Genomic DNA, 13357 nt, shown 5'->3' with positions numbered 1-13357 from the left:
TTTTGTAGGTGCATGTATGTAGCAATTTAACTATTAAAAGTCATGCAGGCACTGTTTTTGACACCTTCCACTTTTTGAAGTTCTGTGTGTTGGAATTTTACCATAGTTGAATGTCCGTTATTATAAAACGTACATATCCATGAGTAACTATTTATATGTCTTCATACATACATACATATATATACTCATCTCAAAGCTGTATACATTTTTACCATAGTTGAATGTCCGTTATTATAAAACGTACATATCCATGTGTAACTATTTATATATCAAAGCTGTATACATAATCGCTTTTACATGGCTAATGGGTTTTATTAGAACAAAAATATGAGGTTTTAAATTGCCTGCAGAGTGGTGACTGGAAAATAATATTTATTAGAGAAGTAATCACACTTTCAAAACATAGATAAATATAAACCAAATTAGTTATAGTTTTTTTTTAATAATTTTGTTTTTTTCTTTCAGTTTTTGATTGATCTGCCAAATATGAGTTATAACATGAACACATATTACAAAAAGTGAGTTATACATACAATTAATTACTAAACCATTTTAATTTTTCTATTTGCTTATATTCAGAGACACCCTTATACCTGCGTACGTAGCTAAATAAAGACATATGTATATTTAATAAATTATATTAATTGAAAAAGTCCATAAAATCATGATGAAAATGTAACCCGCTATTAAATAAGTATTTAAATAAAGTTGCATGTGTAGTGAATTCAGCTGCAAAATCGTCCATCGTTATGCGTCCAACCTTTCGGCCAAATAACTGAGTGATTATGGGCTATAACATCAAACGACAATAACCAAAGAGGGGTGTGTACAGAATTACCTTCAATTAATTTGATGATCATTATGGAATTTGAACATGTACACACATACATACATGCGTACAGCAAAAATTACATCAAGCACCCACACATATAGAAGGCACACTGCTTCGCTATTTGAAAACCGCAAGAACGGGCTAGAATGTCAGCAGCCACACCGCCGGCAACGGTGACAAGTCAAAGTCACTTGCAGTCAATGGACAACACCATCGCCATTCCGCCAATGCTTACGTATTCTGCTATAATGGCGTCACATCAGCCTGGTACACTATTGGCATACGTTATTTTATTTTGGTTCTGCGATGCATGCATATGTTTACATCCAACGACAAAAGGGATGCAAATATAACAGCAATTATATCCCTTTTTCTATTTCAATAGTTATGGAAATATTACAAGGAACGCGGAAAATTTGTATGAAAATAACTGCCATAATTTGCATGACATACCTATGGTTTTGACACCTCGGAATTTAAGTCGCTAGACATGCGGTGGCCTTTAAAGCAAATAGAAGAATGGTAGGAAATTTGCTGCTATAAAATAATTTGGTGAAAGTTTCTTGATCCCCAAGGCACACGTTCAACTAGTTAATGAGCCGTGGGCCGAGGTAAAATTTAAAAACATGGGAAAAGCTTACCCTCTCAAAACATATGACTGATTTACATAAAACTTTCCCAGCTTTGCTGACAGTTCTTACTTTAACGAAGAAAACATAAGGCATAACGAACTCACACAGAAGCATACATCGGGCTCATCTGTCAAAGCAGGAGTCTGAAGCAAAGCGAAGCAAAAGTTGTACGTGAACCAGCCATTAGTGTAATGTCTATTAGAAAACTTCTCATTAAAATTTATTAGTCATTCAGAAGCAGCTAGGAAAATGTTAACTCCACCATTTGTAGGATAACGCTAATGCAGATATGAATAGTTAGGCAGCAGAGAAAATATCGACCATTTGGCAGAATAAAACGCAGATATTTAGTCAAAATCATTATTTAATTTAACAAAATATTAAACTAATATTAATATTAAAAATATTTTTAATTATAGTACAACTTTTATTTGATTTGATTTATATGCTAAAATATAGATTGTGTTAAATTTTTTTTTCTTGCTAATAAGTTTCATATTTATTATTTGTATTGTTTTAAAATCGTCCTTTATGACTTATAAAGAACGCACACCAGCATATATAAATTTGACGGTTAAGTATTGTATTTTTCTCAAGCGTATAAATTTATTGGTTGGAAAATCGACGAGCTATACATATACAGCACATTTGTAAAAAAAATAGACGACTTCGACATACTTAACGAGCAAGAAATTTATGGGGTGTCTTTAAGATAAATAAATTTACCTCTTTACATATTTACCCTTTTCTGGGTGTTGCCTTGCTGTTCAAGCTATAAATTGCTATCTATTTTAACTGATACTTTTGACACAATGGTAACGACTGCGATTCTCTTTAGAGCATCTTTAAAATCAGCGACAAACCTTTCGTAACCAATTGTTCCCATCTGCACTATGGGAAGATTGTGGGTACTAAGGAAAAACGGCGGAAATGCAAAAAAACGGGCGCGCTAGAAATTTATCTATATATGCACATATGTATATCTGAATAAACTAGGAGGATTGTTTATGTTGTGTAATCTGCAAAAGAAATGTAAATTTCGCATGAAATGCAATTATGTGAATTACTTAATTTTAACACCGGCGCTGATCGTATTTTGCCTACCAAAATAGGTAGGCGTAATTATGGGAGTACTTATTTTACCAATCTTCGAAATATATGAGAGAAATTGAATACGTGTTGTGAATTTAAATGACTGAGTTTAATGAATTTCTTAATGATATATGTTTTCCAAAACTTTTATTGATTATTAGAATATTTGGAAACTAATACTTATTTCAGCACGTTTTTTTCTTTTTTTTAGAATATTTGGAAACTAATACTTATTTCAGCACGTTTTTTTCTGTTTTATTGCAGGGTTGAAAAGGATCGAAGTAACAAAATTTCTACCGGAAGTCCTACTCAAAGGGAAACAACTAGTAGTCATAAAAACAAAAGTGGCCACAAGAGTTATAAAATGCAAAATACCTCAAAGCATCGTCAAAGCAAACTTCCATATAATATAGAAAATCGTAGAAAAATTACATCAACTGATGAAAACTCTAATACAACGCCAATGTGTGCAACGTCGTCTTGGTTTCAGCCACCAATATCGTCGAAATCGTTACAATATAAATCCTTGTTAGAGGGCTCACCGTCAAAGTCTACAGTTACATCATTGAAAACTGCTGATATATCAGTGATTGAAGCATCGTCAACATCACCATCATCGTCGTCCATAGATTCGAAGTTGTTACATGGCTGGTCTCCAGTGCCGACTACATCTACAGATACCTCGCACTGGTTTGCTCAAATTAATAATTGTAGGGATACCACCAAGCGTAAAAGACAGGATTCGGTTAATGAAGCGCAACATGTAAGTTAAATATTTGTATTTGTGTAAATATTTTATTAATAAGTCATAAATGGGAAAATATCATGTCTGCTATGCTATTTTCTTATTAGGTTTCATCTTCAAGACAATAGTTGCGCCGACTCAACTATAACAGAAATTTTTAAATAATATGTACATATAAGTATGTACAGACTCCAAATATTTCCGAAAAATTAAATACAAAATACTCGATCAGTACACTTAATGCCAGTGATCATTTGCATAAATGCATAAGAAGCTAAAGCATTATTTTACAACCTACTATGCCTGTAACTGTTTACTACTTTTTGTAATTTTTTCTTTGCATTACATAAACATTTAACATTGTAGAAAGGAGTAACTTTCTACTTTCTTAAGCATACCATCTAACCTACATACATACATAACTGTTATACCTCAACGGGCCAAACGTCGTCCCTATGAATATTTAATTATATATTCTCACAAGTAAATATGTATGCACATATATAACTAGCAAAACGTGAATGCCGTTCCGTTGGTCTAACAACATATACACATACATATTTACGTAACGGCATATAAGTGTCCTTTCTGTGGATACAATCAAACATTCGTTTTATAGACGCGTTCATTTCAAACTCAGTGATAACTATTAAAGAAAGTGCGTTTTCGTCTCAATTGCTCTGAATACTCAACCGACATGCGGCAGTTATCTTTCGTTTGTCAATTTCTTTTTCTGACCAAAGATAACGTATGCTGTAATTGCTGATTAAAGTCATATCTCTGCTATAACATTATCCTGTGAAAATAACACGTGAACCCTCGCGCGTCCATCAAAAATAAAAATCGACGAAAAACAAAGGTCACCACATATTTGTATGTATACGTACATAGTTTGTAATGTATGAGGGTAAGACATCCTAACGATTTTTTGCTAAACTTTTCCTTACCGAACGAAGTAGAAATATGTATATTTGTATGCTTTGCTATTTAGTATATGTACATATACATACATATGTGTGCACATATTCGTAAGTGCATAGTTATGCATTGGGGAGCGTTCGGTAATAACAGCAGGATCGCGAAGTAACCGTGCGACGTTTGACAACCCCTCTTTGCGCTCAAGGTGTTCACGCATGCGCAACCGCTTGATTGCCACAACGTTTGTAGATATGTATGCTTGTATAAGTATGCAGTATGCGAGCGCAGATGCCTAATTTTATTGAAGTCACAGTCTAGCCTGCATACCCTTACCAAGGAGTTTCATATGTTTAGATTTTTCCTTCGTTTCTTAATGTGCGGCTTCTCTTCGCTTTTCAGAGGGTGCAGTCAGACAATTTAGAATTTATTTCCTTTAAATATTTCTAACAAAATCTAACATTTTCCGAATTTTCTCTCTCTCCCTCTCTTTCTCTCTCTCTCTCTCTTGGGTGTTGAAATTCTTTTCTTGCCCGAGTAGCGCGTGTTTCAATTTTTACTTTCGCTACTTCGAAACCTACATAACTACAAATCTCTTGGTTTCCCATATTCGCTCTTGTTGGTGTTAAGTTTAAAAATGAACATAATTTTTGTGTACGTGGATATATGTATATGAATGTATTTGTTTCTTTGTTCCTCTCTTATAACATTTTTTTCTTTTTGATCCTCTTTCTTGCTTCTTGTATTTTGCTGTTGTGCAATGCACACATCTGCTGATATTGCATTAAGTTTACTTAACAATCGAGCGATACAAATATTTGAATCGCTAGAGAAAATGTATAACATTTGTATTCGTAGTTTTTAATTTTTTGTTGCTAAAAGTATAAAATCGAATTCACTCAAACCGTAGCCTTCTTCCTGTAGTGAAAACCTACTTTCTCGGATATGTATACTAGGGTGAAGCGAAAGAAATTTTTTTTTTAACATCTCAGTTTTAAAGTAAATTTTCGAGTTAAAATTTTTATTTTGTAAACATTTTTTGATTAGTGTTCTAGAAGCTGTGGAGAGTCCTCTTTCTGTCCAAATAAAAGTTATCAACACAAAAAAATTTTTTTTGCGGTCATAATTGGACTAAAAAAAAATCTTAAACAACAACATGCTTTCCTTAAGCGTTAAAATAAATTTTGAGTCAAAAACTATCACAATTACTGAGTGGGCCGCCTCTAGATGTTAAAAATTTTTTTTTTGTCCAAAAATTTTATTTTTTTATAATCTACAGATTTTACCCTCAGGCTAAGCAAACTTTTTTTTTTACCTCCACCCTAATGTATACAACTATGTATAATATGTTTGAAATGAAGCTTCGAAGCCACTGGCAGTCTCATAACGATATAACAGTATTTTAACTTAAACAAAAAAAAAATATACTACTATGTAAGTTTTTCACAGAATAATCATTTAAAATTGAACGTTCCAAATGATTTAAAGCTTGTATAGAAACAAGTCCCAGATATTACAGGGGGTAGTGCGAACTTTTAACTAATACACCACTGCAAATCCAATTTTATTTGAGTATTGAAAAATGTGGGGACACTTGTACAAATTGGGCATCCAAAGTTATTATAAAGATGTTTTAAATTGCTCTATTAAAGATTCGGCGACTTCTGCATACAAAGCGACATACAGAACAAATGTTGAACTGAAAATAAAGTTTTCCGTGACGACATTCCACCAGAGATATAAACCAAAAGGCCAGTGGGCTATAAGCTGAGTTATTTATAAAAAGGAAAAACATACTCTCTAACTAAGTAAAAACTTAAATTAACAGTTAATTAAAAGTGCTTTTTAAAAGTTGAACTTCTTAGGAAAGGTTTTGCTCTCGTAAAGATTTACAGTTAAAGCTCGAGATTTTGACTAAGCTGAGGTTTTCAATGTACACTGCTATGACTTTATAATTAGTTCATACTAGTAGTAGTATAGTATAGTATTAGTCCAAATAAAAAACCGAATAAAAGGCAAGAACTGTCATTTCAAGTATTTTAATTTGAAAACTCAGCACTTCTGTAATTTTTTCAGTAAATTATGTATGATTATATGAAAGCTTACTTATCTTTTATACAATGTCAACCTCGAAGTTCTATTAGTTCTACATATAAATATAAATGTATACATGTATATATTATATATTGGTTGCGTAATAGATTTTGAATTAAATGTGATACACTAACAATAGATGATGGCACTTGGTCTAATTGAGTTCCACATAAGTAGGTATGTATATATATAATATATGAGCGTTTGTAAGTGCCTGTCCAGTGACTAGATGGAATGCGGAGACAATATTTCCAATTTATTTGTGCAAAAATGTAAAGCCATAGAATTGTTTTTGGGCCAAATAATTGTGCGGTAACTTTATTCATATGTTTGTTCTATAGGTCACCCTTATCAGTATTGCGTCATCCTCAGCAGCTGCTGCTTTGTACCTTCTTAAGAAGATATTGTTGCTGCTGACTTCTTTCTCAGATTTTTCCTTACAAATGTAAGTATGTATATTTTAACTGTCGCAATTTCTTTCCAGCGTCAAATTTTTAGTTCTCTATTTGATGCAAATTGTATTGAGTAAAGGCAGAATTGTATATAAATATGTACATACAAACGTGCATATATCTAAATATGTATGTATGAAGACATGTTGTATGCATATGCTTTAACAATCGATGTTTGTTTCTAAAATTCAATAAAACATAATTTTATATACACGGCCTTTTCATTGTAACATAATCCTCTTGACCATTCCGAATAATTACAAATTGTTTGCGGAAAGTAAGCCTTTTCTATATAAAGATAATCCTATTTGTAAAGATCATTCCTGTTTTCTATCGTCCGTTATTTTGATACAAATTTTTTAGGAAAAAAGATCGTTCAATTAATTATTGAAATATAAAAACGTTAATTATAACGTAGAATTCTGACGTACGCGCCCTTGACATACTTTATTTAACCACTGTGTTTGGAGAAAATTGCATTATTTCTTCGCTCTTTCAGGAATTCCAAAACTAATTTTATAAGTAAGTAACTTGTGATCAGAATCGTTAGTGTGATTTACCTGTACTTTACCTTGGTGCTCCTCGTACACGACAAAAAGTTTATGATTATGATATGAATCGAACAAAGAAATAACTCAAAAACAAATACTAATACAAAAGAAAATGTGCAGCCTTCTTGGCTTTCACTGTCAGATCCTTATTTAATCGAAGTACCTAAATCCATTTACATATATACATGCATACATACATATAAATATTAATAAGCATATATACACACATACAATATACATATATCTTATGGTTGTCTGCTGAGACCCGCTCTTATTTATATCGCCTTTGTGCATTCTATCCTCATCTTTTCTTCGCCTTTAATTCTTACACACTCACATATTCACATGTCTCTGATGTTTTCGTATGTGTTGGAAGGAGAACAAAACAATTTCGACTGAGTACGTATCCTTTCGCTGCAGGCAAAAACGACTGCAGCCTGTTAAAGTACGAGCAACTCTCATTGCAGCTGTCTTTTTGCTGCGCTACCGTTGCACACAGGATATATCGTCAATGATCGCGGCACACGATCAGTTTAACACGGAAAGTCAAGGCGTACGCAACTTGTGCGCATTTAAATATTACACCCTGCTAACGACGGTATTCAGTGAAAAGAGCTAAAGCTTCCGCATAACCAACTCTATTTTAAGCCTATTTTCACCTTCGCAAGTTCAATAAAAAAAAACAGTGGAAATTAAATACCCTTACAGTTAATGAAGCAACTATTCTAATAATAGAATACGTGCAGTGCAAATCAGTGAAACCATTTGATGCAACTAAAAACCAAAGAAGTATTTTGAAACCAAATATAATATATATAAACATAAATATGATGAGAATTTAAGAAAAATTGCAATAATCATTTATCGCATTTAACCCAAATCGCCACGAATTATACAGATTTTTGGTCGCCAAAATATACTGTGTTTTTGTAATGAAGATTGATTGATATTGTTCATTTGTGCGGGCGAATTTAATCGATTTAAATACTTTAAGTTATTATATGAGAAAAGGATTTCCTCGAACCAAAAACTGCCTTTGTTGTATTGTTGTATTGTTGTTTGTGTTATTATTGTTATTTTTGCAACGCATATCATATTTAAGGAAGATCTTGCAGTTGATTTGAACTGAATTTATGTGATAATGAAGTGGGAGCGAAAGAGAAAACTAGTTGATATGGTAAAAATAAAAAAAAATTTTAAGAAAATAAAAAAATGTTTAACAAGTTAAAGTATTGTATAAAGTTAGGATAAGAACCAAAGCGAATATAAACGGTTCACTCTAAATATTATATTAATCATGTTTTCGTTTGTGCGTGTGTGTTAAACACTTTAATTTTTTTGAGTATATTAACTACAAGTATATATAATAACCTAATATATTTTGCTTTTGCATTGTAGGATCCTGACCTAGGCTGCGATCTACCGTCGGCTAAGCGCAAACAAACGCTACCCTCGCCATATACAAGTGATGTAAGTTCTGTGGCGTCATCGGTGTATCCGTCGCCAATTGATGGGTTCTCTCATGAAATCGACACGCGCAGTTCTTGCGACTACCTCTCAGCCGGCACCGACTTTGAGGCCACCGCGGATTGCATACCCGACAGTCCGAGCAGTTTACGTCCAGACGATGAAGTCATCGACGTGGAAGATGACGAAATTGTATCTGCAACAACATCACCATCTTCGGAATGCTCGACAAGTTGCTCCAAAGATCCGCATCACTTATATAAAATGCACGCCGTCACCCAATTAGGAGAACGTACCCCTGGCCAAATTACTCAAAACACAGGCAAAAATATCGAAACAAAGTTGGTTAAGGCATATGATGATGACTACACGGGCACACCATATAACTGTATGACACCGGCAACGGAACCAGACGAGTTGCGACAATGTCCGTTACCAGCATTAAGTTGGGCAAATGCATATGATGTTTGGCAATTAATGTGCAAAAAGGACCATCAAGCAGCCTTCTTACGCTCAGGTTCAATGTTGGAACGACATCCCAGCTTACAGCCGCGTATGCGTGCCATTCTGCTTGATTGGTTGATTGAGGTTTGCGAAGTATACAAACTACATCGCGAATCCTACTACTTGGCAGTCGACTACTTGGATCGCTACCTAAGTACGCAAAAGAATGTACAGAAGACTCATCTGCAGCTGATTGGCATAACTTGTCTTTTTGTGGCTGCGAAAGTTGAAGAAATATACCCGCCCAAAATTGGTGAATTCGCCTATGTGACGGATGGCGCATGCCAGGAATCGGATATATTGCAGCATGAAGTGTTGCTGCTGCAAGCGCTCGAATGGAGTATAAATCCGGTTACACCAATGGGATGGTTAGGTGTCTACATGCAATTAAATGTGAATAACCGTACTCCGGCGTCGTTTAAGCATAACACGTACAAAGCCAAATCAACGGCGACAACAGACGAGGCAGATAAGAACGATGCCTTTATTTACCCGCAATTTTCAGGAATGGAATTTGTACAAACTGCGCAATTATTGGACCTATGCTCACTGGATTTGGGTATTGCCGACTATGGTTATTCTATTATTGCTGCTGCGGCCATGAGTCACACATTCAATAGGTATGTATATACACATAATGACTATACTTAGAACATACTATTATAAATTCATTGCATATTATTTTTATTATAGAGAGGTAGCGTTGCGTTGTTCGGGATTCGATTGGCAAACGATTGAGCCATGCGCGCGCTGGATGCGACCATTTTTCGAAGTTGTGCGCGAAGAGTCTACTTACTTGCCCATGTTGGAGCAAAATGAACAATTCACAAATCGTTTCGGTTTAGGTCATATTTGCCCCAATATTATAACCGACGACTCGCATATAATACAAACGCACACAATATCAATGGAAATGTTTGTAAGTAATATTAATTAAATTATGTTAAATTTTAAAATTTCTTTATCTGAAAAGCGAGCCAATTCAATAATATTCATTATAACTTTTAGGATCGAACTGCACAATTACTAGAGCTTGCTTTTGCAACTAAAAACCGCACGGAGGCCTCTCCAGCTACAGGTTTATTATGCCCAGATGGTTTGTTGACGCCGCCGGCGTCTAGTCGAAAACCGGTCGATGCGACAGATGTCGACGAAGATCCTGCTCCAACTACTGTTCAACGGATAAAAAGTACCACCGCTAAAACACGTAAAAACTCTTTAGCCAAATCTACAAACTCAGCAATCAAAGTTGAAGTCAGTGCAGAAAAAAATGCTCTAACGTAATCCTCAAGTAAAATAATACATAGTTTGTATCGAAAAACCCTTATAAAAATTCTAATCAAGTAAATTATTCACAATATTATAAATACAATATCCTACGTTTAAACGTTTAGCAAAATTAAATTTAATTTTAGTCATTAATGTAGTAGTCAAATAAAAAAAGAAGTTTTTTTTAATGTTTCTAAGGCTTATGTTTAAACTACTAAAATAACATGTAAATATTAATTATATTAATACACGCTGAAAGTAAGTTAATTAGCGAGCCGTTGATAATTTTAGGGATAACTTTGCTTGCAACGTTTTTAGAGATTTAATGATTAATGTGCCGTTTTTAGGTGTTATTGTTCAAAGTAGCTGATGTCATTAATATATCATATACATATCTAAAATTTTATGGTGCATAGCAATCTTATTTTAAAACTGCAGAAAAATATAAAAGCATCCTGTGTGGAAATAATCATTCACATTTCCCAGAATCATTCGTGCATAACTATGAAAAATAAATATACTAGCAATTCATCGCTTCAATATATTATATTTCAGGCCAACATTTCTATTACTAACCCACTAACATAGTTTGTCATAAGTTGAGGGACACACATTTTCATCGCCTTTAACCGCCATCCAGCACGGCATATCATATAACTACATAGTCATAATTGTATTGAAACATTCCAAAATCTACATTCGATGAGAACTTTCAAATTTGTAATGTTATATTTTCGCTTCATATTTCATAATCATACATATAAAAATACCTTTCCAATTTTATGTCATACATATTATGCAACCATATTTTGTAAATCTACACAAGCTAATAAAAAGTGCATAAATAAAAGGCTATAATAAAAAACTGAACTGAACTGTTAATGTTTATATAAGCATAACCTAATAGAAAACTATTTGTTTAAATGATATGGAATAAGGAATGAAGAAAGGGGAATTTCTTCCAATATCTGCTCTCACGTAAAATATCTTTATTTAAAAATAACCAATGAATTTAAAAAAGAAAACTACGCTGAAAAGAAAACTACGTTGCTTCAATTTGTTGCTTGAAATCTATGCATGTAAATAAAAAAAATAAAATTATTCAAATAGTTTGTAAGATATAATTTGTATATATAATTTTTTAAACTAAGATAAAAAAATTTATTATTTGCTTAACAGCTCATTCTGTGCGCTTTATCCATTTATATATACATACGTTTTTGTATTTTTGTTTAACTAATGGACTCATATTTAATTTTTTTTTTTTTCACAAAAAGTCACATTTTTAAACTGAAATGGCACATTTCTTTTTACATAGACCTATACAAGATATATAATAATTAAGAACATTACAATTAAGCATATAGTTTAAGTAAATCCATGAATACGCTTTTCGCATTTTAATGTTTAATAAAACAAACAAAAATACGTTAAATAAAAAATATTAATGTTTAAAATTGTTTTTGTTATCTTCTACTTGTCAAATAGGGCTACATTAGTATACAAGAGGTGAATAACTAGACAGTGACAGATAAAAGCACCCATGCACATTCGAAAGCATGTGTTTGGCAGTTTACATCACTTTTAGGATGGAGTGTTAGATCTCATAATTATTTTTTGTGAACACATTGCAAGTTAAATTTTCTCAAGAATCGTATAGTAACTATAAAAGAACTTAAGAGACACCACTTTTGGGCTTCACTGGGGTTTAATTGACTAATATATGTATGTGGAGTTATCTGGAAGCTCCAATGCCTTTAAAATAGGGGTCAGGATAAGAAATATTGAGATTTTTCGATAAGTTCTCGTCTAAAGAGGAGCTTTCCAATCTTGGCGCATATATAAGTTAGCACGCCACACAGTCAAAAAGTATAAAATGATGTATTAGTATTATATGATACAAAGTAATGCAATATGACACCAGCCAAATCGCTGAAGTTGCGACACGTGCAGTACGAAACTGTGGGAAGCACAAGGTCTGCGAATTACATCCCCGTTGCAGCGGCAAACGTAGGTTTAGAGTTAAGTGTAATAAATTGTAAACCTTAGTTCTTATTCGGAATTCAATTAAGAAGAATAGCTCCTAAAATATATTTTTGTATAAAAACAAAATAAAAGTTTTTTAACTGACGCATGAGCAGTGACCAGTGTGCGAATGTAATAAAAAGGCTCGAAAATCAAAAAGTACGGCTACGCGAGTGCACAAACAAATATAAAATGCCTGAAAATATAAAAGCAAGACTATGGGAGTGACCAAGGATCTACAAGTATAAACGTCGAGGGACCCTAGTACCAAAAGGAAAAAGGACGAACCCAAAAACTGGAACACCATCCAATGGGAAGCTGGAAAGGAAAGCTTCTGTTGGGATTCGACTGAGCTTAAGGGCATTGGAATTATTTATCTCTTCATTGGACCAAAATAAATGTATGGCATCATCGGGAACTTCTTCGAAATTAACTACTCGAGTTTCAATGAGTGATATGTCCTCATTTGTCATAGCACCAGATGCCATATGATTTAATGCAATTGCAAAGGCCTGATCCTCCCGTTGTCTCATTATCTCTGTTAATTCAAAGTATTTAAATAACTCCCACAAAGGGGAACCAACTAAGGTGCTGTATGCATCATTGGGATTAAGAGAGAATATCCACCTATCTCCAACAGGTGAGAGTTGCTTCAAATCACCAAACACTATGATCGGTATACCACCGAAGGGGCTGTCTGTTTTGAAAATTTGTTTTAATCTCGCATCAACAGAGCTAAACATACAAGCACCTACCATCGATATTTCATCAATTATGAT

General features: G+C 33.5%; 1 protein-coding gene across 6 annotated transcripts in view; it reads left to right on the top strand.

The window, feature by feature from the left end:
• The window catches only part of CycE (cyclin E), a 35028-nt gene extending 23605 nt beyond the window's left edge, over positions 1-11423 (top strand). For 3 of the 6 annotated variants that reach the window (XM_036364901.2, XM_014243258.3, XM_036364898.2), the window contains 5 exons: positions 466-518; positions 2821-3319; positions 8712-9904; positions 9978-10203; positions 10293-11423. In XM_036364901.2, the coding sequence (XP_036220794.1) occupies positions 487-518; positions 2821-3319; positions 8712-9904; positions 9978-10203; positions 10293-10568 (2226 nt within the window). In that variant the 5' untranslated portion in view covers positions 466-486 and the 3' untranslated portion in view covers positions 10569-11423. Of the gene's footprint in view, positions 1-465; positions 519-2820; positions 3320-8130; positions 8491-8711; positions 9905-9977; positions 10204-10292 lie in introns of those variants that run through there. The other 3 variants (XM_036364905.2, XM_036364908.2, XM_070106744.1) reach the window with 2 other exon arrangements.
• Positions 11424-13357: the final 1934 nt, after the last annotated feature.

Source organism: Bactrocera oleae, chromosome 3, assembly GCF_042242935.1.
Source record: "Bactrocera oleae isolate idBacOlea1 chromosome 3, idBacOlea1, whole genome shotgun sequence".
Taxonomy (NCBI): Eukaryota; Metazoa; Arthropoda; class Insecta; order Diptera; family Tephritidae; genus Bactrocera; species Bactrocera oleae.
The sequence above is the reverse complement of the archived record's forward strand: the minus strand, read 5'-3'. Positions and strand labels throughout refer to the sequence as shown.